Source organism: Mauremys mutica, chromosome 11 (genome assembly GCF_020497125.1).
Source record: "Mauremys mutica isolate MM-2020 ecotype Southern chromosome 11, ASM2049712v1, whole genome shotgun sequence".
Classification (NCBI taxonomy): Eukaryota; Metazoa; Chordata; order Testudines; family Geoemydidae; genus Mauremys; species Mauremys mutica.
Window position 1 is genome coordinate 39,186,178 of NC_059082.1, and position 22,137 is coordinate 39,208,314.

The 22,137-nt window shown below is 53.1% G+C and overlaps 1 protein-coding gene across 2 annotated transcripts in view; it reads left to right on the top strand.

The window, feature by feature from the left end:
* SEMA7A (semaphorin 7A (John Milton Hagen blood group)) overlaps nt 1-22,137 on the top strand; it is a 46,815-nt gene that overhangs the window by 17,476 nt on the left and 7,202 nt on the right. The window contains exons 3-11 of one of the 2 annotated variants that reach the window (XM_044980273.1): nt 8,019-8,152; nt 9,083-9,124; nt 9,857-9,952; nt 10,652-10,733; nt 12,018-12,128; nt 13,685-13,824; nt 14,410-14,591; nt 16,836-16,944; nt 18,537-18,735. In XM_044980273.1, coding sequence (XP_044836208.1) covers nt 8,019-8,152; nt 9,083-9,124; nt 9,857-9,952; nt 10,652-10,733; nt 12,018-12,128; nt 13,685-13,824; nt 14,410-14,591; nt 16,836-16,944; nt 18,537-18,735 — 1,095 coding nt within the window. Of the gene's footprint in view, nt 1-8,018; nt 8,153-8,466; nt 8,567-9,082; nt 9,125-9,856; nt 9,953-10,651; nt 10,734-12,017; nt 12,129-13,684; nt 13,825-14,409; nt 14,592-16,835; nt 16,945-18,536; nt 18,736-22,137 lie in introns of those variants that run through there. The other variant, XM_044980274.1, reaches the window with a different exon arrangement.

The window sequence follows — 22,137 nt, forward strand, 5'->3', positions numbered from 1 at the left end:
GCAGCACCCTTGCTGTGTGACCTTGGGCCCATCCTCAAGTCTCACTCTACCTCAATTCTCCATCAACGCAATGGGGATAATAGCACAGCCTGTGTTGTGACGTATCCAATACGACTGCAATGGAAGCCGGATAAATAGAGCAACTGACCTCTGTGTGTGGTTTTACTGGAAACGAGAAGGGATTCCCCCTACTGAGATCTCGTTCTCTGAATGAGCCCCTCTACACTGCTCTCCTTTGAAGGGGTTTCCAGGATGTTGATGGTTCTTTTTATTTTTAAAAAGAGAAGAACAGAAATCGAAAACTGGGGAGTCCTGCCAACCGACCGTATCTGAGCCATAATAAGAATTTCCAACCGAGGCTCTTAAAGCACCAATGAATTAACGACTCACTAATACTTGTACTAATGTCTGGTGATATTTGTAGCCAGGACTAATACTAAAGCCTTCGCATTTAGGAGCATTGACACCCTCTACACACATTAGCCACTTCATCCTCCTGAAATCCGGGGGGGCAGGTAGCTAATATCCCTGATGTACAGATGTGAGGAGTGATTTGCTCTAACCACCGGTGAGCCAGCAGTAGAACTTGGTTACTCTGAACGCCTACGCTCATGAGATCGGCAGACCTAATCCACTACTAGACCACACTGGCTCTGGCTTCGGAGCATAAACTGGTTACATTTGGGGAGGCGGGGGTGGGGAGTCAGGAAAGAAATCTCCCTCCCCACCCCCAAATCTGGCTGGAGCATTGTACAATTGGCCGTGTGCAGTATGGAGGCATGGTGCGAAAGGGGCTCTTCCTGTGAAGGAGCAGGTTCTGGTCTGTGCAGGAGGCAGGATACCAGACTGGATGGACCAGTGATCTGGTCCAGTTGGGCCAATCCTACGTTCCTCTGTGCCTGGAAGGAGCAGATCGAGGCAACTCCCCACTAAGCTTGGGCCATTTGGACCAGGAGGCCAGTCACCTCCTCACTTCTCCATAAGTAAAAGAACAAGCATGTGTTTATTCCTGCTAAGTCATGTGCAAGGACAGCTGACTGAGACGGAAGATCCGCTGTGGTGCCCTTCAGCTTCGCTAAATAACATGAACAGCCCCAGGTTGATGGAAGCTAGTTTGTTTTTTGGTTCCCTTGCAGTGCAATTGACCATGTTTGCAAGTTCCCTTAGCAGTTGGGAGAAGTGGCATTTGCTCTTTGGATGGGTTGCTTCTTGTTAGTTAATCATGGGAGGCATTTTCCTATGGGAGCACCTTCTTTTTCCTTATCTGCTTCTCCATTACCCCCATTCTCATTCTCCCTCTCTCTCGCGCACTCTCTCTGCCCCCTATTCTTCTGTTGTGCTCAGGTCATGGTATCTGCCAGCAATTGATTTAGCTGCTTTCCCCGCAAAGCACAGAGCTCTCCTTTCTTGTATGCATTCTCCCACTCGGGTTAGCATCTAAAATTACAATTGCTCCATTGATTCTTCAGCTGGCTGGGGCTTTGTGTGAACCAGATAAAATGTCATGGAAAATCTCAGAGAGAATTGAAGGGAATTTGGAGGGTGGCTGAGGATCCGCCTTCTTTGTGGCATTGTCTCCTTTGAGGGGTCAGTGTTCTCCCGGGAACTGCTATTTTTTTTCCCCACTCCACCGAAATGAGATCAAGAATGCACATGGGGTGATTCCCCTACCAGATACTGAAAATGCCAATCTAGGGCTGTGCATGGAAAAGCAGAGCATGACTTGGGGAGGGTTTGGGTCTCTCAATCAAAGAACAACCTAGCACCTTTCACCCAGAAGGATCCCAGGGTGTTTAGAGACTGCATGAGTGGGGATCAACCCACCTACCTCTAACATGCAGCCACCTCTGGGAGTGGATCATGGTAGCCGTAGCATGCCAGTAAATTCTCATAGAGTTAAAATGGAACCCCAACAGGAATACAGACGGCAGCTTATCAAGTTGGAATTTGGCCAGGATATTGGGGGTAGCACCCCTTTTTGCCCAAAAGCACCACAAGATCTTTAAATGGCCATCCGTGGGCAAGCCTTGGGCTTTAAATCTAGTCTGTTTATACGGCCCCCATTACTGTGGCATGTGGTGTCCTCACAACACCCCTGTGAGGCAGGGCAGTACTACTAGCCCCATTGTGCAGAGGGGGAAACTGAGGCACACCCAAATCCTTAGAAGTCAGGAGCCTCAATACATTTATTGAAATCAATGCCCAAGGTCACACGGGGAATCCGTCAAATGGCAGCACTTCAAGCACTGCACTCCTGGGTGCACTGGGGGTAGTGCCAATTCAGAGAGAAGAGTACCAGGACCTGGAATCTTCTTGGAGTTCTCCTATCCAAGCACCAGACAGGTTCAACCCTGTTTAGTAGATGAGTCCAAACAAAGCTGCAAGTCAAGCACTATGGCTCTTGGCAAGCCCATGTATTTTGGGTTCGTCCCTTTTGAAGCATCTGGCAGAAAGAAAACAACTACTGCTCTGGCGCCAGCAAAATGACTGTTTTCATTGTAGCTGCTCAAAGGGGAAACAAGTCATTAGCTTCTGTGGAAGCTTGGGTCTGAGCAGAGCTCTGGAGTATGGCTGAGCTCAACTAAACCCAGTCCCCAAAACACCCACACGGCAAAAAGCCAAATTGAGATCAGCAGAAATGAAGTGAGCAGCCTTGTGCTGCATAAGGAAAATGGAAGTCTGAAGGCAGCATGTATTCCCCTAGGTCAGCTGTTGAACGTAGGACAAAGATGAATGTTACACAAGAGGAAAAAGGTCACTGGACCCCCAAGTAAGAGCTAGAGTATGCTGGTAGCATAAGAAGAGCGGGTTCCTCTTTTTATTTATCCAGGCACGTAGGCTATGTCTTCCCCGCAAAAAGGGGTGTGGATTTTACATGGCTGTAGCTATGGTGATGGAAAACCCTAGGGGAGCCAAGGCACATGTAGTTTATTACCTTGATATAGCCAGTTGAGGTCGCTATTATGGGCACCACACTTTAAGAAAGACATGGACACACCTTTGCGCAGTAGTTGCCCAGCACTGGTCAGGAGTTCTGGGCGCTAATCCAGACTCCGCCACTGAGTCATTGGGTGACCTTGGGCAAGTCAGTTCACCTCCCTGTGCTTCAGTGTCTCCATCTGACTTCAATCTGGTGAAGATTAAGCAGTGAACATGGACCCAACACTTTGAACATGCCCAAGTTGTTGAATCTGCAAAAGAGGGATCAACCAAGGAGCAACTTGGCCTGCAAAGCCACCCAGGACACGAGACAGATGGTGCTCAGGCAAGGAGCATTGTGGGATTGCAGAGGGCAAATCCTGGAGGAGACCCCAACCGGGTCATGTCAGCAAGCAGGTTGCATTTGTACGAGCATTGCGTGCAGGCAACCCCATGTACCGTTCTCTCCCAAGCTGTGAAGGGATGGTACTTTCTAGCACTATAGCAGAGCTGCCCGGACTTCTTCCCACAACCCCTTTTGTGATTGCAATTGACTTGCACAACACCGCATGCTCGAAGTTTGCTGCATTTTCCATCTGGATGTGGTGGGCAGTGAGCTTCCTAGAAGTGACTTGCAGTTGAACAAACTGGCTGACAGTAAGTGGTGATCAGCGCAGCCACAGAGAGTTGCGCTAGAGGCTGACGGGGCGGTACAAATGGCTGAGTGGGAGGAATTTAACCCCTCTGGTGAAGATGCAGAATTAGGGGGCTGGGGCACGGTGATACAGGCTGCTGTGGATATACAAGGATCGTGCACCCATTCTCATGGTTCTGTCCTGCCTCCTGCATGCTTAGCCTGCAGGGTGAGGTGAGCCCTCTGTTTGCAGGGAGGAGGGGTGACCTGGCCAGGTCGTGTTGCAGCATCATGGCACAGCGTGTAGTGACCTGAAGATACAACGCTGCCTCAGTAGGAGCTGTCGGGTCCAGTATGGGGTTTACAGTGGAGCGGGGCCCACACTCAAATGGGCAGTGATATGGGGAAGCTCACACTGCTGGGATCTGGCACTGACAAGCCGCCGCTGGAGTCTTGGCCAACGCTAACATGGTCATACCAGAGAGGTGCTCACTCTGCTTGATTCCTGAGTGGCATTGATCAGGCACTGCTGGGAGGAAGCTCACAATGCTGGAATCCCAGGTGCTGCTGCTTTTGAGGAGGAAGCACAGAGAAGACAATGCAGCCACCAGAACAATCAGGGCGCCCTCTGTTTTGCTGAATACTGTAGCTGTGCTGGACAGGCAGCCAGCCTGTGCAGTGGCTGAAGGCGCCTGGCAGGAAGCTCGGTCGTGTGCAGCCTGCCCTTTGCCCACACTGCGCATTGACTCTGTCAATCAAGAGGCACGTGCTAGGGATTTATTTCCTTGCTCGAGAGCCTTTTTCCCCTTGGCTCATGTGGGCTGCAGACTCTCCCCCGCCCCCTCCTCCTGTACTCGAGGCTCAATGCGCACCGATGATTGATTCTTCTCAGCAGGAAAGAACAAGCTTGCTTGGGCTGAAAGTGAACATCCCGCTGGTGTAAGACCCAACAGCCAGTCTGTCTCCACAGTGACGTCTGGGCCCGGGCTAGCCTCCTGAGCCAGCTTACATGGGTAATGCTAGCTGTGAAGACGGCGCAGCGTGGGCTAGCGAGCCGAGTACGTACGCAGGGTCTCCGCCAGGCCGCACTCTCTCTCAGCTGTCTTCACTGAGCGAGGCGGGCTAGCCCATGCGCAGGTCTCGTGGTGTCGGCAGACCCTCTGCCGGGCAAAGCACAGGCACCATCAGCGCAGACTTTCCACACGGCCGCACACATTGGGCTTTGTCTAGGCGGAGATTCCAGCCCCCAGCCTAGCTAAAGAGATGCAGGCGCAAGCGTAGACCAGGACAGCGAGATGGCCAGGGTAAGAGACAGTCAGGACCATGACAGATCTCGGAGTAGTTTGGACACAGCAACTTAAGTGTGCCTGGCTCTTAATAGAGAAGATGGTGATACGGTCCCAGCCCCCAGTCTAGGAAAAAGTAGGATCCTCCTGTCCGCTGCTAGTGGCAGGGCACCGCTGGGAGGAAGCTCACAGCGGAAAGGAGTGGCTACGCTGCAATAGAGGAAGAAGAAGAGTGGAGAGCAGGGAGATTTCTCACTAGCAAGCAGGACAGTGTATCTGGCCAGCCAAGGAAGGCTCTGGCCTGTAGCAATATGCTGCAACTCGGGGCGGGGCACAAGTCACGCAGTGCACTCGTTGTTAACCCTTGAGTGCTGGTGGGGAATACCGCTTCTGATGGTGGCCAGGGGCTTTATGTTCTTCATCAAGGCTGATGTTTAGCTCCCCACTAAGTCTTGTGTCCAGCCTGCAGTTCGCAATCCGAGTGAGCGTGCAGTGATGTGGCTACGGTGGAGGGATCTGACTAGCGCATGCCCCTGTTTTAGACTATATTATAGACACCCCCTAGGGGGCACAGATGCAGCTACGCTGCCCAGGGACATCACCCCCACTTGGAGGCTGAGTTTGCAGGCCTCTCTGCTCCGGTTGTGGCTCCAGGCATGGAGGGTCAGGCACCAAAGGGAGATGTGGGAGGAGAACTCTGCTAGAGAACCCAGCTGTGACATGAGACAGCACAAAGCCAGCTGTGATATGAGAATCAACAGGAGAGGGCCCTTGCCCCGGGGAGAGGAAGAAACCCAGCTCAGCTGGAGCAGAACCTAACAAATCCCTGGGTGGGTGATCATCACAGGTCGACTTGGCAATGAGGATTCCCCATCCTGTAACCAACGCAGTTGCACCACAGCCTCTCCAGAGAAGGGTTCTTCGCAGCAGCTCAGCCATTGCACTAATGACCCTTGGCGCACTGCTGCATCAGCGAAGAATAAATAGCAATCATCCTCACCGCTGGGACTGGACTTGATAAGTTCACTGCACTTTGTAAACCCCATTTCCCCAGGCCACCTCCCCAGTAGTGAGTTTTTATTACCTTCATGAGGCACAGAGAGCAGGAGGGGCTCCCCTCAGGCCATGGAACAACAGTCTGATTTTTCAGAGGTGGTGTTGGCTCAGCAGTGCTGGACAGCATGTGCCTGGCCACTGGTGGCGTCAGCAATAGAACTCAGCAGTGTCAGGGGCCTGACCCAGCCCATGCTGCCTCTGGCCTATTAGATCTTGGGTGGGAAAGAGCCGTGAGAGCACAGCAAAATGGAACAGTGCAGGCTAGTGGTTAGAGCACGGAACCTGTAAATCAGCAGAGCGGGGGCTGTTCCTACCTCTGCCACTGACTTGCTGCGGGGAAGGTCCTGTCACTGCTTGGTCTGCCTGAGTTTCTCTATGTGCAAAGCGGGGTGACTTAGTTTCTAGGTTTGTGAGGCTTGGTTAATTTGTTTACCTGGCACTCTGAGGTAGTGGGGAGCTGCTGTAGGGGGAGCAGTGTATGATTAAGAGCCAAGAACCAACTCTGGCCCTGTGGGAGGATGGACGGGGAGGAGGCTAATCTGCAATGCTTGCAGGCAGATTCAAGGCTGGCTGCTAGCTGTCTGGCCATGTTGTTTCCATCTGCCTGGGAGGGCTGCAGCTTTGTAATCTCATCTGTTCCTCCCCCAGTTTCTCAGCAGCTGTGTAATCTTCTTTCCTGCTCTGTACACAGAAGGGTCAGATGCACAGTGCACTTAGCAATTAGTGGTGGCTGGGAAGAAGAGCAATAACCCAGCTGCTTTGGAGTCAGTGACTAGCCACTCTGATCTGCTGCTCTCCTGCATCAAATAATCCTGACCCCTCCCTTCCATCAGGCTCTGCAAGGGCATTAGGATCCTCCCTGCCCTTCCTGTGTCTGTCTCTGCCTTCTCTAGCTCTCTTCTTTATTTATGCTGAGCCAGAAGTGAGAAAACATCAGCTGGCAGACACCAGTGTGCGGGTGGGAGTGAGGGTGGCTGTTGGTGTAGTAGGTAGAGAGACTTGAGCCCCTGCATTTGGATCTGGATTGTCCCCCCGTCCTCCACCCCAATCTTGGGGTGGCTGGATCTGGGGGTTTGGCCTGTGCTAGAGGCCAGTTGCAAAACTTTGTGGATCGGGAGGTGGGGGCTGGATTCTGTGTGCCCTCAAAGATCGGGGTGGCGGCTTGCAGGGGTTTGGCTCAGGGCCCTCTGTGCTGGAGGGTGAACCATGCCAGTGTGATCAGTGCCAGGAGATGGGCACTGCCCACCCTTGCTAGGCAAAAATGGAGACGTGGCTGGTTCTCCTTAGGCCTCTGGCTCCCAGCGGGCACAGCTGAGTTAAGCCCCCAGCAGCTCAGATGCTTTTATCTGACCCGAATTAACCCCCGCCCCACCCGCAACATGAATTGCTCCACAGTACAGTGTCTATACATGCTGCACACCCCACACAGGGCCCCAGCTCATGGCTGTAGCAGAGACTCTGTTTCAATATGCTGTGGGGCTCTGGTACAATGGGGGAGGGCACAGAAAGGCAGGACTAGAAGCCAGGAGCCCTGATTTCCAGATGCCTGCTCCGCCCCCACCTGGCCTGGCTCTCCTTGACTTGGGGAAAGTCATTTATTTTAATTCTCACAGGCCAGACACCTGTCTCATTGTACCACATGAGTAGGTGCTTTTAGGCCGGGGCTAGTAAATGTGTGAGGCTGCTCTAATCACTGGCACATGCTCCCTCCAAAGTGCGCCGTGTCTGCAGTTTCACTTGCTAGGAGGAAGCTGAGGAGAGCTCTCCAGCCTTGTGCTGGTGCACAAGTGAGGGCAAGAAGTGATTCCACCCCACAGTGCAGCGTGGCACATGTGGGTGTGCAATGGGCATTTGGGCCACCTCCTGAAAGGCACCGAGTATCAGACTAGATAGTAACACCACACCTGGCGGATGGGCTGATTACTGCACCTGGTGACTGTCTCTTTGATCTGGGCGTGTCTCTGCAGCTGGGTTTACAATGTGGCAAGAGAGTAACTAGCTGAGAGGCGTAGATCAGTGTGTACTCCCTGTTCCTCAGTGGGCAGGGTGGCTGGTAATCTGACAACGATCCTGCTGGATTCATGGACACTCTTGCTTAGTCTCTTCGTTGTTGTGTTTCCTAGGGGAGAGCCGCTTTCAGCTGGACAAGCACGAGAATTTCGTAACTCTCTACCATGAGGAGGGGAATTCCTCTCTCTTGGTGGGAGTGGAGGGAAAGCTCTATTACGTCGACTTTGAGAGCTCCAGTAACCACACGGTAAGGAGGCTTCACAGATGTGCATGGCTTAGCCATCCAAGCTCACTGTGAAATCATTCAGCCACATTCTCCCCATTGCATAGCTAGGGAAACAGAGGCACAGGGCAGGTTAGTGACTTGCCCAACCTCCTCCAGCAGGTCAAGGGCAAAGCTGGGAAGAGAAGGCCAGTGTCTCAACACCCAGCCCCGTGCTTTCATCCCTCTGGATAACCACCCTGCACAATCTATCCAGGGATCTGACCAGCCAGTGTTTGACCTCAGCATTAGTGATTCTGATGTCACATAGACTAACCAGTGACATCACTGATGATGGAGACCAATGGGGTTTGGGCTCCGAATTATACCATGGACTGGGCAGTGGGAGCATGGGTGATGTCTTCTCCGGTTGTCTCTATGCACTTCCATTCCCCTCAGGCAAGTTAACCCCTGATGGGTCAGGCACAGACACCACCCCTCTTGCTGTCATACAAATAGAGAGTCTGGTTAACCCTCTGAAAACCCCAGTCTCTCTTACCACTTCCTCCTCCACCCAGCCACTGATGCCTACTCATTTCCCCCAGCAAGAGACCTGAGTCCTTCCTGACAGCCCTCTGACATCAGCCTGACCTGAGCCCACTACTAGTTCCCCCAGCTGTGCCCTCTGCCCACCTGCGGCCCCGCTTCTACCTCCATTTATCCCAAACTCCCAGACCCAGCCCTAAACCAGCCCAGCCTCCCAAGTGCTCCCAACCCGCAGCTTCCATATGGGAACCATCTGGAAAGTGCTGTCTATCGGTGTTGACCGAGCCATGCAGCCACCCCCATCTTCCTGGCCAGCTGAGTCCGTGGGTGGCACACGGGTTCACCGAACTTTGCCAGCATTTGTCATTCACTTCCAGACAGTTGTTTAGCAAGGGCAGGAACTAACCCACGCTTATTCCTTTTCTCTAGGAGGACTTCCCAGAACAGGATTCAGGAGCCTGCCAAAAACCAGTAAGTCTGGAGATCTCACCAGGTGGATTTAGGTCTCTGAGAAATATCAGGAGTTTTCCAGATAGCCCAGAGGAGCCCTTGTAACTCTCACCTCCGCTCTGTTAGTGCACCTTTTCCGTTCCGCGGTAGGACTCCTAAGCCACCCAGCGTAGAAGGAACCTTGATGGGCACTTAGAGTAGGGAGACCAGATAGCAAGTGTGAAAAAATCAGGACGGGGAGGAGGGTAATAGGTGACTATAATAAGAAAAAGCCCCAAATATCGGGACTGTCCCTATAAAATTGGAACATCTGGTCACCCTAACTTAGAGGGGTGGAGGATGTAGGCTTAAGTCAGGGGGAACATGGGTCAGAGTGGGAAGTTCTGGCGGGACGGGGGTGAACAGGAGACATGAAGTCGCCGAATTCCATTAATGTGGGGAATGGATAATTAGGAGATTGAGTCAGTTCTGTGCTACGGGGTGGGGGTGGCTGAGGGTCCCCCACTGGAGCTCTGGAGGGTGTGCCAATCCTGCTGTCCCCTTCCTGAGTAAAATTCTCTGGCCTGTGTTGTATCAGGAGGACAGCCTAGATGATCACAACAGGGAACGGTCCCTCCTGGTTTTAATACCCAGAAAAATCCTGGTATCTCCTCCAGCTTAGTGCTGCTATCAGGGCTCCTAAGGTTGGGCCTGGAGAAGCTGGGAGTCACTAAACCATCTACCGTGGCTCATGCACCCCTTTTTCTTTTCCAGGAGGACGAGAAGAACTACCTGACTTTCATTGGCAAGTACCATGACACGCTGTTGATCTGTGGGACAAATGCCTGCAAGCCGACCTGCTGGAACTTGGTAAGCCAGGGAGTTTGTCGCTTAGCCTGCAGGTGAGCAGGTCTAGAACCTGGGTCACCTGATGCTTAGTTCAGCGTTTTCTCCATCGGACCTGGGGTCCTGTCCCCACTCACCTGCACTATGACTAGAGTAAATTGCTCTGCCTGTCTGTACCTTGGTTTCCCCATCTGTCAAATGCAGATGATGATCACACTCCCCTTCCTTTGCAAAGTGCTTTGAAGCCTATGTGGGGAAAGCCTATGTGGAAGCTGAGTTTAATAGTCCATGATAGAACCCACTCTCTGCTCCTGCCTGGGAAATCCAGTCTGTGGCAGAGGACAGGCAGGATCGCGCATCTCTAGTGAGTAACAGCAAAGGGGAACGCAGGAGAACACCAGCCAAGTCAATGCACTTGTCTGTAAATGTTCCTCCAAGTCAGCTTTTGACACCAGAGTTGTTCTTGGAGCATGTGACCTGACCCCCCTCACCCCCAGCCTTAACTCACAGGAAACATCTTTCCTGAGCTTCCTGGTGCACCAGCCCAGTCTAGCTCTGCATGAGACACCCTGCAGCCAGAGCACATGCCAGGTCCAGGTGCTGGGGGGTAGGTAATCTCTTGGAGCAGATGTTGATTGCGTTACTCTGCTGGGAGAATACAACAAGGTGCCAGAACCCCTCCTGCCAACAATGACTCTTAATTGTTCCCTCTGCCCTCCCCAGGCCGATCGGAATAAATCTGAAGTGGCTGCACAGGGCTTGGCTCCTTTTGTGCCTAACCAGAACTCCCTGGTCCTTGTTGATGGTAAGTCCAAATGCTTGTGTCTGTTCTTCAGCCCGTAGCACCGCAGGGCCAGGTCCCCAGCGGTGCGACACTGAAGTCAGTAGAGCCACGCTGATTCCCACCAGTTGGGCGGCTTGCCCAGGCTCTTCGGCTTTGCCTTGTTTAAGTGATTGTGTTCCTGGGGAAGGGGCTTTGGGGGAACGGTGCCGTCTCCATGCCGCACCATCGCTGGTCTGTAAATTGGCCTGGTGCTGGTCAGAGAACAGGCCTTAGATCTCCGTGCTGGGGAGAAGCTCAAGGTGGAATGAGCATGAAGTGAGCACTGCTCTCCGACCAGGAACTGGGTGATGTCCTGGGCCCCCAGTGCAGGGTCAGTCCCATTAATTCTAGCATCAGAGCAGCTGAAGAAGCCCAGCAGCGAGGGAGGTGGGATCACCTCAAGGCTGGGCTAGAGCCTATCTCTGGAGCAGTGTGAGGAGGGAGCCTGGGACTGTCCTGCCAGGGCTGGCCAGAGTCCATGGTGACGGGCAGTAACCCTGCAAACCCTTCCCTGTCACTCCAGTGCCCAAGCTGGTGGGCAGTCTGGCATTGCCAGCGCCTCATCCACTTGCCCAAAGAAGGGAGACCGGTGGGTTCTCTTGCCCTCTCGCAGGGGACCTGGCCCCATCCTCCTCACCCAGGCAAACGTACAGAGGCTTAGCCCTTGTGATTGGCTTCCAGGCACCAGATTTAATTCCACCTCATCTTGGGGCCATTGGTTTTCTCCCATCCCCCATATCTACCTCTCAGCACTGAGCCCTCTGCCCAGGGGAGAAGGCAGTGGAGTGGGGAGCTCCTCCCCATGCCCCATCCAAGGCTGCTGTGAATGCTGTTCTCCCCTGAAACCTTCCCCTCCTCTTCTGCCCTTGGAAAACCAGAGCTTCTTCCATGGCTTTGTTGAATTGTTTCTTTCCTTAGCTAAGGGGTAATGCTGCTGATTCTGGCCCCCAGGGGACAAGTGTCTGTATCCAAAGCCAGCCCCCCTCCCCACCCCAACTGGCAGAGCTTGGCCCAGTGCAGAAGCCACGGCATGAGTGGGCCTTGGAGAATGAGCTCTTTGCTAGTCCAGGGCTGATGCAGGCTGAGCTGGCACTACCATGATCCAGGCCAGGCCTGCTCATCGGATCTGAGGGGACTCCGCCCTCCAGGGTCATCACCCCGGCTTCTTTCACCTGTACTAGATCCCTTGAGGGAAAAATACTCCCCAGGCGAGTACTGGCAGAACTAAAAGCCAGTCAGCTGCAAACGATCCTTCCCATCTTGCAGGCGAAGCCATCTATTCCACCATCAGCTTGCACCAGCACAATGGGAAGATACCCCGCTTCCGCCAGGTCCGAGGGACTGGGGAGCTCTACACCAGCGACACAGTGATGCAGAGTGAGTATGGCAGAGAGCCCCTGGGCCTGGGGGTGCCTGCCAGGCGAAGCCCAGCAGGACAATGATCTTGGGATGTAAGGGTGTCTCCACCTTCTCTCCACAAGCCGTCCTGCATCCTCTGCCCCCTGCTGTAGTCCTATCTGCTGCTCTGGGGTTGCCCAGGGTCAGGAAGTGGCTTGGGGACCAGTCCTCCAGCACAGCAGCAGCATGCCGGGGGTGAGACTGTGGCAGGCAAGGCAGTCTCCTTAGGTAGCCGTGGGGAGGCTGCAGTACCCTGGAGCAGAGGAAATCAAAGCATTTCCTGGCCTGCTCTTTGCAGCACTGAACAATAAGGCGTCCTTAGAGTGATAAACAACTTCCACCTGTTATTTGGCCCCAGCCATTGCTAGCAAACAGGGAAACAGCAACTCCGAGCACCCCTGCTCTAGCTGCACTGGGGAAGTTATCCCTGTAATGATGGGGACTAAATGCCAGTGCTGTGCAAAATGCTTTGGGCAGTGGCTGCAGAGGAACCGTTCCTCCAGCGTGAGTGCGGGGCGGGGCGGGGGGGGGGGGAGAAACAGAAGTAGCTGTGTAAAAAGAACTGAAAAAGCGGACGCAGCATCCCATGTCTGAAGCAGGAAGGAAATGCAGCTGTTTAATTGACCTGCCAGCTGCAATCACTGCCTGTCCGTGGCAACAGAGCAGAGAGCTTCAGTCGCTCATCTGGCCATAAATGGGCACCTGGTGGAGCCCAAAGGCTGCTCCTTCTATAGCTCCAGCCAGGGGCCTGGTAACGAATCCAAATCTGGAAAGCATCCCCCGCCCCCCGGCTGGTGGATTGGCAGAGGGAAGAGTCAGGGGTTTCCACCTGGCAAGGGGATTTTATCCCCCTCACAGATGAGGGCCAAAAATGGCAGCAAGTCAAGTGCAAACACAGAGCCAGCAGAAGCAAACAAAGCAGATGCTCCCAGGGCATCACGTAATCAGGCTCTTCCGTGCTGGGGACATGAAGTAATGAGCCTCAGCGCTCCCCTCCAGCTGACTTCATGGAGCCAGGGAGGTGTATTAATAGGGCTCTTGCATCATTACCAGCCTTCCGGTCTTCCCCAGTTAAACATAAACAACTGCAAAGCCCGCTGGGCCTCCTTTTCCATGCCGTGGCATTTCCCCTACGCACTCCGTTGTCTCCATGGAACGGGTTTCCTTCCAAGCTAACCAGCCTAGGGACTTGACTGAGCTGGACTTCAAAGCCTTGACACTTCAAGGAAGCTGCAAAAAGCAAGATCCAGAGTCTTAAACCAGGGTGTTGGCACAGGAACAGGGGTAAGGCACTGAGTGTGTCAGGGGTGGTCTCTCTTTGTGTCTGATCTATAGAGGAGCTGAGCTGGTTTCAGTTCCTGGCTTTATAGCATGTCTCTTCAGCTCCAGCTGCAGAAGTTCACTTGTTTAAGTCCTAGAAGTCCCTGGTTCAATCCCTGGCGATGGTTGTCACAGGTGCCCTTGTATTAGGAGAGATTCTTAGGACATGTCTGCTTGTCTGTCCCATTCTCACGGCTCTTCCTCCTCCATTCCAGACCCAAAGTTTGTGAAAGCCACTGTCATCAAACAAGATGAGCGCCATGATGACAAGATCTACTATTTCTTTCGAGAAGACAATCCGGACAAGAGTCCCGAGGCCCCGTTACAAGTCTCCAGAGTGGCCCAGCTGTGCAAGGTACAGAGCATGCAGGGCGGGGACAGGCAGGGTGGGTTAGAGAGAGTATGGGAGCCAATACATTGCTTCCATGAGTTCCCCTGCTCCTGGGAGCTGGTGTGGCCATGTGGTGAGGAGGTTGCTGTGGGCATTACAAAGCAGTGCTGGAGGTGAAGAGAGAACCCATCTGCCATAGGTCATTTTTTTGCTTGTAACTACCCCTGATTTCTGACCTGCCTAGAAGTGAAGTGCTGGAAGGGAGCAAGCTGAAAGGATGGTCTGGTGGTCCAAGGTGCAAACCAGGGATCAGGAAATGGCTCTGCCACAGACTTCCTGTGTGATCTTGGGCAAATCCCTCAGTGTCTCAATGCCTTCGTTTTCTCCCTCTGCACAATGAGGATAGCAGCTCTGCCCTACCCCACGGGGGTATTGTGAGGATAAACACATTAAAGATAGTAAAGTGCTCACATGCTGTGGTGATTGGGGGGGGCCGTGTAAGTACGATAGATAATGGAGAGCCATTCAAGGGGCTGGGAGTGTGCCAGAGATTCCCTTCTGCATCCCCCTCCTCTGGGATGGGCTCTGAGGCTCTGCTGTGTCTCCTAGGGAGACAAAGGGGGCACCAGCTCCCTCTCTGCTTCCAAGTGGACCACCTTCCTGAAGGCCACGCTGGTCTGCGTCGACCCAGCCACCAAGAGCAACTTCAACTTGCTGCAAGATGTCTTCTTTGTCCCGTCAGACAAGAACTGGAGGGAAACCAGAGTGTATGGACTCTTCTCCAACTGCTGGTGAGTATCTCTGCCCACACAGGTCACCGCCTCAGAGCCGAGGGGAGGGGTGTTCAAAGGCACCTCAGGAGCTGACTGCTAGATAGCTGGTCCACTCATCTCAACTCCCTCATAGCTGAGAGGGAAAGGCATGAGACAGAAAGCACAAGCTCCTCTGCTCCTATTTGCCACCTGTGGCTTTATTCCTCACACCATCAGAGAAGGCAGCTTGTGGGTTCAACCCTGGGAGGTGCTGAGCACCTTCATCCCCATCAAGGCCCCAATGCCTTGCAGGATTGGGGCCCTGTGATGGGGTGTACCAGGCCTTCACTGCTCCCTGTTGGCGACCCCAACACCTTGGTGCACTCCGCCTTCAAAAGGTGCCTTGCTGGGAGGGAAGAGCAGTGAGTTCGGACAGCTAGGGGCTGCCTAGAGAGGCCTCCCATGATCAGCTGCAGGTAGAACCAGTGAGAGCTGGTCCACTGGTGCCTAGAAGGGGTGGGAGCAGGCAAAGGCCAATCAGGGCCCAGCAAGCCAGATAAAAGGGCTGGCTGCCCCTACTAGGGCCAGTTCTGGGTGAAGCCAGGACCGTCTCCATGTCTTAACCTAACCCAAGTAACTTGGCCCACTCTGGGTCCTAACCTTGATAGTCTTTCCCTTCTCTCCCTGTAGTATTTATGTTGCGGGCTTTTTTGTTTTTCTGTAATCCTGGGGTGAGCCCTCTCAGTGGGATGCCTAGCCCTTGGGTGTCTGCTGCTCCTTTCCATCCTGTCTGTTTCTCTTGCTTTCTCCCAGTGTGAGTCAAGACTTTCAGGGGCACATCTTCCCAGGGGTACAGAGGTGAGGAGGCCAAGTGTCAGCTCTGTGACAAACTATTAGCTTCAGGGTCAACGTGCTCCTGTATGGCGCTTCCTCCAGCAATCCCTGCTCAAGGAATCTTGCTTTGCACTCTCCCCCTGCTGTTTCGCATTATGGTGCTTAATGCTGCTGATTTGAGACACCACTGAGATGCCCAGGACATTGGAGAGGAGATGGGGGTGGGGTGGGGTGGGGGGGTGGCGAGAAAGAGAAAAGTATTATGGGGTGGCTAAAGGCTCTTCTCCGAGATCAGGGTCCCACGGGGCTAGGTGCTGAGCAAACACTTCTTGAAAAGCTGGTTTCTCTGTGAGATCCAGGAGAGTGACCCTGGCGATGCTCGTGTTTGCATGTCCTGAAATTGGCAGCACTCTCCCAATTTTTGAGCACACAAGGCAATTAAAGCATTTATTTTCCGCACCTGCTGGTCTGTCAGGAGAGGCTGTCGTATTGTCAGCAGTGTCATTGGATGCTGAGGTAGCGGCATGCTGAGAAGATGCCAGTGGTGTGGCATTTGCTGCCACATCACAATGTGATCCTATTGTGTAACGGAGTCGGCTGCCCCCCAAGTGCCCCTTCAGGGCTAGGGCCACCTCTGCTGTGCCCTGCCCCTGTTTCCCTCTTCACCAGGGCTCCGTCAACAAACTCCTCAGTCTCTTTCAGTCACAACCCTTGCAAGGGTCTGGGTTTTTATTAAGCGTTTTCAAACACAATCGTTCACCCAGGCTTAAGCTGGGCTCAGCCCCTCCTTCCTGAGGACATGTCTTGTCCTGGGGGACCATTGCAGGAGACCACCTTTCCCTGCAGCTTCACTCTGCAGTTCTCCCCCTGCAGGAGCCCTGACCTCCCTCCTCCTCAGTGCAGACTCACTTGCTTTGCTGCCGACTTCCCATGTGATCTTGCGCAAGTTACTTAGTTTCTCTGTACCTCAGTTTCCCATCTGTACAATGGGGATAACAGCACTGCCCTGCTTCCCGGGGGGGTTGTGAGGATAAATCCATTAAAGATGATGCGGTTCCAGGAACGGGGCCATAGAAGTACCTAAGATAGACAATCTTCCCTTGGGAAGAGAGAGACTTCAGCATCTCTGTACTAAGCACAGCCCTGGTGCCCTCCCTATTAATTTCAGTGGGAGTTTTGCCTGAGTCACATTTTCAGGTTTAGGATGTCCTGGCTAATATATCCTGGCCCATATGGCTCCTATTCCACTGTCACATGGCTTTGACCTGCTGCTTCATCCCTCCATTCTCATTGGCTGAGACGTGTCTGGGATATAGTTAGAAGTGTCCCTATCAATGGTTATGTAATAAACGTTCCCCCCTCCCCCCAGCTTGGGAGAAACAATGGCTAAGAATTTGAGCAGTAGCAGAATGGCGGCCAGGCCCTGATCCTCTGTTCCGTTGCCTGTAGGGGGTACTCGGCCGTTTGCGTCTACACCATCGGTGACATTGACACTGTGTTCCGGACATCGAAACTCAAAGGCTACACTAAGGACATGCCCCACGTCCGTCCTGGACAGGTGAGCGACAGCCGGCCTTCCGGGTGGGTGGTCTGATGCTTAAAGCACCGGGAGGCGGAAGATCTGACTTGTATTCCCAACTCTTCCTTGGGCAAGTCCCCTCATCTCTCTGTGCTGCTCCTGCTTCCCCCCCCTGTAAAATGGGGGAAACTGATGAGTTCTAGTCGTATGGTGCCTGGGGGGCCAGTGCGGGCCCAGGAGCCCATGATGCTAGGTGCTGTACCAGGGGTACCAGAACAGGGAGGGCCAGGGGGCCATGCCCCTGCCCCCACTTTTAAAAGTAGGAGGGCTAGGCCTTCCCACTTCTGACGTAAGGGTGAGCAACAGGAGGAGGAGGGGGCAGAGAGGAGTGGGCGGGACCTCGGGGGGGGGCGGGGAAGAGGGGAAATGGGTAGTGAAGGGAAAGCACCTCATGGGGGTGCTTGGGTACCTGTGGGGCCCCCCACACTTTTAGGGCACTTCCGCTGAGATGGTCCCTGCCTCAACAAGTTTACAATCTAAGTTCCTGGCCAGGTGACAGTGGCACATTTTAGTCCTTAATGTATAGGGAGGGAGGGATAGCTCAGTGGCTTGAGCATGGGCCTGCTAAACCCAGGGTTGTGAGTTCAATCCTTGAAGGGGCCACTTAGGGATCTGGGGCAAAAATCAGTACTTGGTCCTGCTAGTGAAGGCAGGGGGCCAGGCTCAAGAACCTTTCAAGGTCCCTTCCAGTTCTAGGAGATACATATAGCTTCAATTTATTTTTTGGGGGGAGGGATAGCTCAGTGGTTTGAGCATTGGCCTGCTAAACCCAGGGTTGTGAGTTCAATCCTTGAGGGGGCCATTTGGGGAACTGGGGTAAAAATCTGGGGATTGGTCCTGCTTTGAGCAGGGGATTGGTCTAGATGACCTCCTGAGGTCCCTTCCAACCCTGATAGTCTATGATATAACAGGGCTGGATAAGACTATGACCAATGCATGAGAAGTAGGGGTGATTGGCTCTCCTATGCCTCAGGCTGTTAGTGTCCTGTCAGGGGGACACTGAGCGTGTGTGACTGACATCTCTGGAGCATTTGGGATTGCAGCTGCTGCAGAAACCACGTTCCCTCTCCCCAGTTAGCTAATGCCTCCCTGGTGGGAACCAGGGACAGCCTCTGAAATATGGGCTACTTGTGTCTCTTGGAGACAAACCTTCCAGCCCAGCGGGTGGCATGGTGGTTTAAGCCCCTTCTGCACCCTCCTGTGTCTGGGCTGTGCCGGGGGCCGAAATTTAGGCCGCCCACCCTGAGCAGGCTGCAGTGCTGCCTAGAATTGCCTTAGCACTTTGTGCTATAGCCCCACTTCCTCCAGAGCCTGCCCCCCAGGCATGCACCAGGCATCAAGGGTGGCCTGTGGCTGCTTTACGCCACAGCTGTGCTGCAGGAATTCTCCCCAGAGGCTTTTCTGCCTGCACAGTAGAGCACAGGTGCCTGAGCACAGCCCTGGTAACCAGCTTCCTCATCCCGGGGCTCCCTTGGGGAATTAGCAGGGGAGATGGCTCATCCAAGTCTTTGTTTCCCTTTGGATCTGGATGGCCCTGATAATGTGGTGGTGGTTTTTTTCTCTTGGCTTAGTGCCCTTGGGACGGAAATCATACCCCTCCTGGGACTTTCAAAATAGCTGACCTCTACCCGGAGGTGGAGCAAAGAGTGCAGCCCGTTGCCCCAAGGAATAGCCCCCTATTCCACAACAAGAATTGCTACCAGGAAATCGGGGTGCACCGCATCCAGGCGAGAGACGGACACACCTACAACGTCCTCTATTTGGTGACAGGTACTGACCATTTTTCTCCGCCTTTTACCCTCAGGACCCAGGCAGGGCAGCCCCTTCTGGAGCACTGGACTGGAGCTAATCCATGGCCATCTAGGGACTCTGCATTTGTCCCTGTACTACACCCCATGGCCACTGGGAAATTTCCAGTGACTGCAGGAATAGAACGCATAGCAGTCTGCTCCTAAAGCATTAAAGGAGAATCTCCATGAGCTGTTAGCAGTATAGGGCATATGACACACAGGTAAACAGTTCCAATTCCATCCTGTAGATGGAATCGGTATGGGTGTAAACACATACACATCCCTACCTCTAGCCTGTTCTTTACAGCACACCCTGATATAGAAGGCCCTGAGCTGGAAGCATCTGTATTTCATAGTTTGTCATGACTAAGTGCAGTGCCTTGGGTTTTACTTGTTGAAACGGGGCCCTTTATTAAATAGCAATCACATGCCACGTGCTCAGCTGGTGTAAAGGGATGTAGCTCCGTTTGATTCCTTCCATCATTGGCTTCAGTGGAACTAGACTCACTTTATACCAGTGGAGCCTCTCTCCGTGCTTAGTACAGGCTGGAAAAGGGGTGTGTGTGAGTGATCTATGTAATACCCACTGCTCTGGTGCTCTGTGGTAGCTGTGACATTGCTTTGTGGTAGGTGCTGACTTGTCAAAGGGCAGCCAGGGCTGAGCCCCGGTTCCTCTAGACTTGGCAGTTCAGAGCCCCAGTACCTCTGGGCTTGCCACCTCAGCTATGAAAGTTTAAAAAAAAATTGCTTGAGCCTCTGCACCTCTTCCATGACAAATGAAGCACTGCAAACGCCCATCTTCTGGTTCTGGGGAAGATGGCAGTGGTTGGCAGGCATAGACCCTTCCTGCTGCTTATTGTTTGGGGCTTTCGGTACAGAGCTAGGATTGGGCAGCCTGGCATAGGGTGACCTAAGAACATTTTCCCCAAGCAAAGGCCCTGATCCAAACCCTCTCCCATCCCCCCCTTTGAACACTGGGGCTGTGCAAAGGTGACTATACCGAGGTGCAGCAGCTCAGAATACCCATCTCCTCTGTGTGTGTGTGTATCCATGTCTGTGTCCTCCAAGTGCTGGCTGCCTTCCCCCCCACTGAGCCACTTCTGAGCTCCTGCCCTCTTGCTGTCACAATCTGGTCTGCTTCCTCCCTGGGGACAGGGCATGGCAGAGGGGAGAGGTGGGCACTTCCCAGAGGCCAGTGGGGGGAGGAGCGGAGGTTCCCAGCAGGGAAGGTGGGGTAGGCTAGGCTGTCTCCCAGCCTTGCCCTGCCCACCAGCAGAGCATCCACCTGCAGGGCTGATTGGGAACTTTTTTTTTTTTTTTTTTTGGTCAAAACCCGCCAATGCTTCCAAATGGAAACTGTTTGCGAAACAGGGTCGGTTTTGATGAATCTCCCAACTTGACTAATCTTTGGGGGAAGAAAAAAACTTTCACAAGTGTTGAGATGTTTCATTTTGACGTTTGTGATACCAAAACCCCACTCACCCATTTCTGGTGGTCCTGTTTGATTTAGAAGTTTACGCTTAGTGGAGCAAAAAAAAAAAGGGTTTAAGGCCAAGGTTGAAACTGAAACGAAAGCTTTCGTTTGACATGGGCTCAATTTTGGTTTTGGTTTGCAAATGTTTTTGAGATTTCAATTTTTTGCCCCTCTCCTGAGATGGGGAAAAATATTCAAAGCCTTGAAAATACTGGAGGGATGAGAAAACGGTTTCCCACGCAGCTCAGTTAACTAGTGGCTTCCAACCACTTTTCAGTCGGGAGGATGTAAAACACCTCTAGATTCATCAGAATCCCAAGGGTTGAGAAAAGTCTCAGGACACGGAACATGAGCTTTGGCTCCCTAACCCTGAAACATACGGCCATTTCTATGAACACTCATATCCCCGTATTTCCCTCTCGTGCTTTCCATTCCCCCAGGATTTCCATAGAAACCTCCAGCCAGTTTCCACCTGCTGTTCTATCATTTGAGCAACATGGGAACTTTCCAAAGGGTTTGGGGTGGGTTTTTTTTTTGTTTGTTTGTTTTGTGGCTGGAAAGTTACTGGTTGGTGATTTTGTTTCACAGTGTAAGTGCCCTGATCAGATGCACGTTGGCAGACGTGGCTGGATCTTTGCTCACCACAGACACAACTTTCTGATCTAGCCAATGCCCCGAGCTGAATGCAGAGAACTATGTCTGACTCCAGAGTCCTCCCAATTCCCTATTAGAGGGGTTTGCTGCAAACTGTCGTACTCGATAGATCAGTGCCCAGCAAGGTAGGAAGGATGGTGCCTAGCTACTTTTGAAATCTGGGCCTTACTCTTTCTGTGCCTCGGTTCCCCATCCGTACAGTGGGGATAATAGCAGAGCCCTGCCTCATGGGGTGCTGTGAGGATACTACATAAAGGATTGTGAGGCATTCAGATACTTGTGCGGCCCCCAATATCACAGTACCTAAACTAGGTGAATAGATAGAATGTCTGATTCCGCATCATCATGCGCTCAGGACTGAGCTGTCTCCTCCCCATGCTTCCAGTATCACTGCCTCTCCTGAGTCCTCTCTGCATCATTGCCCGTCTCAATGCTTGGGGTTTTCTTTAAAGCCCCAGCTCCTGGAGTCAAGTGATCATTGTTTTAAAAAGAAAAGCTGAAATTCACATGGAAAGTTTCTAGCCCTCCTGGTTGCAGAGAAGAACTCGAAAATGGGACCCAGCAGCAGAAGGCCCATTGAAGAACCCACAGTTTTGTTTGTCTGTTTTCGGGGCTCCCCTGACGCCTGATTTTAAATGGTGGTGTTGGCAATGCCCTTGTGCTATCTGCCCCACCCCCAACCCCTCTGTCCCTGCCTAGAAGCATCAGTGGGCTTGGGCATGAGGACAAGAGACAGAAGCAGAGCTGGAAGATCACTAGCTTTGGAGGTGGCGCTCCCTTCCCAGCACCCCTCCCCAATTGCACAGTGACCCCATAGATCCTGGGATTCCTCCCTCTGGCAACAGTGCCCTCCCAGGCGGGCTGGTTGCTGGCAGTGTTTGGGAGCCCTGCCAGGCCCCACTGTGCCCTGGGATGGCCCAGTGCAGCATTGTCAGTTTCAGTGGGCTGTACTCTCCAGGGTCATGCAGGTGCTGTAGGGGCAGGATCAGAGGGCGTGCAACTCTCCGGCCACCTGCGACGGAGAACAAGGAGGTCTGCATCCACGCAGAAAAGGACAGGAGGGTGTGTACTCCTCCTTTTCCCCCCAACATGATGTGATTCACGAGCAGGAGGAAGAGAGGCCAGACTTGTGGTCTAGTCAAATTCCCGGAGATGGGGAAAGATCTGGGTTGGGTTTATTTTCCTTTCCGTGGTGTTAAAGGGACAGTCACACCTTCCTGCTCTTAGCAGCAGGGCCTCCTCTCCCAGTCTGTG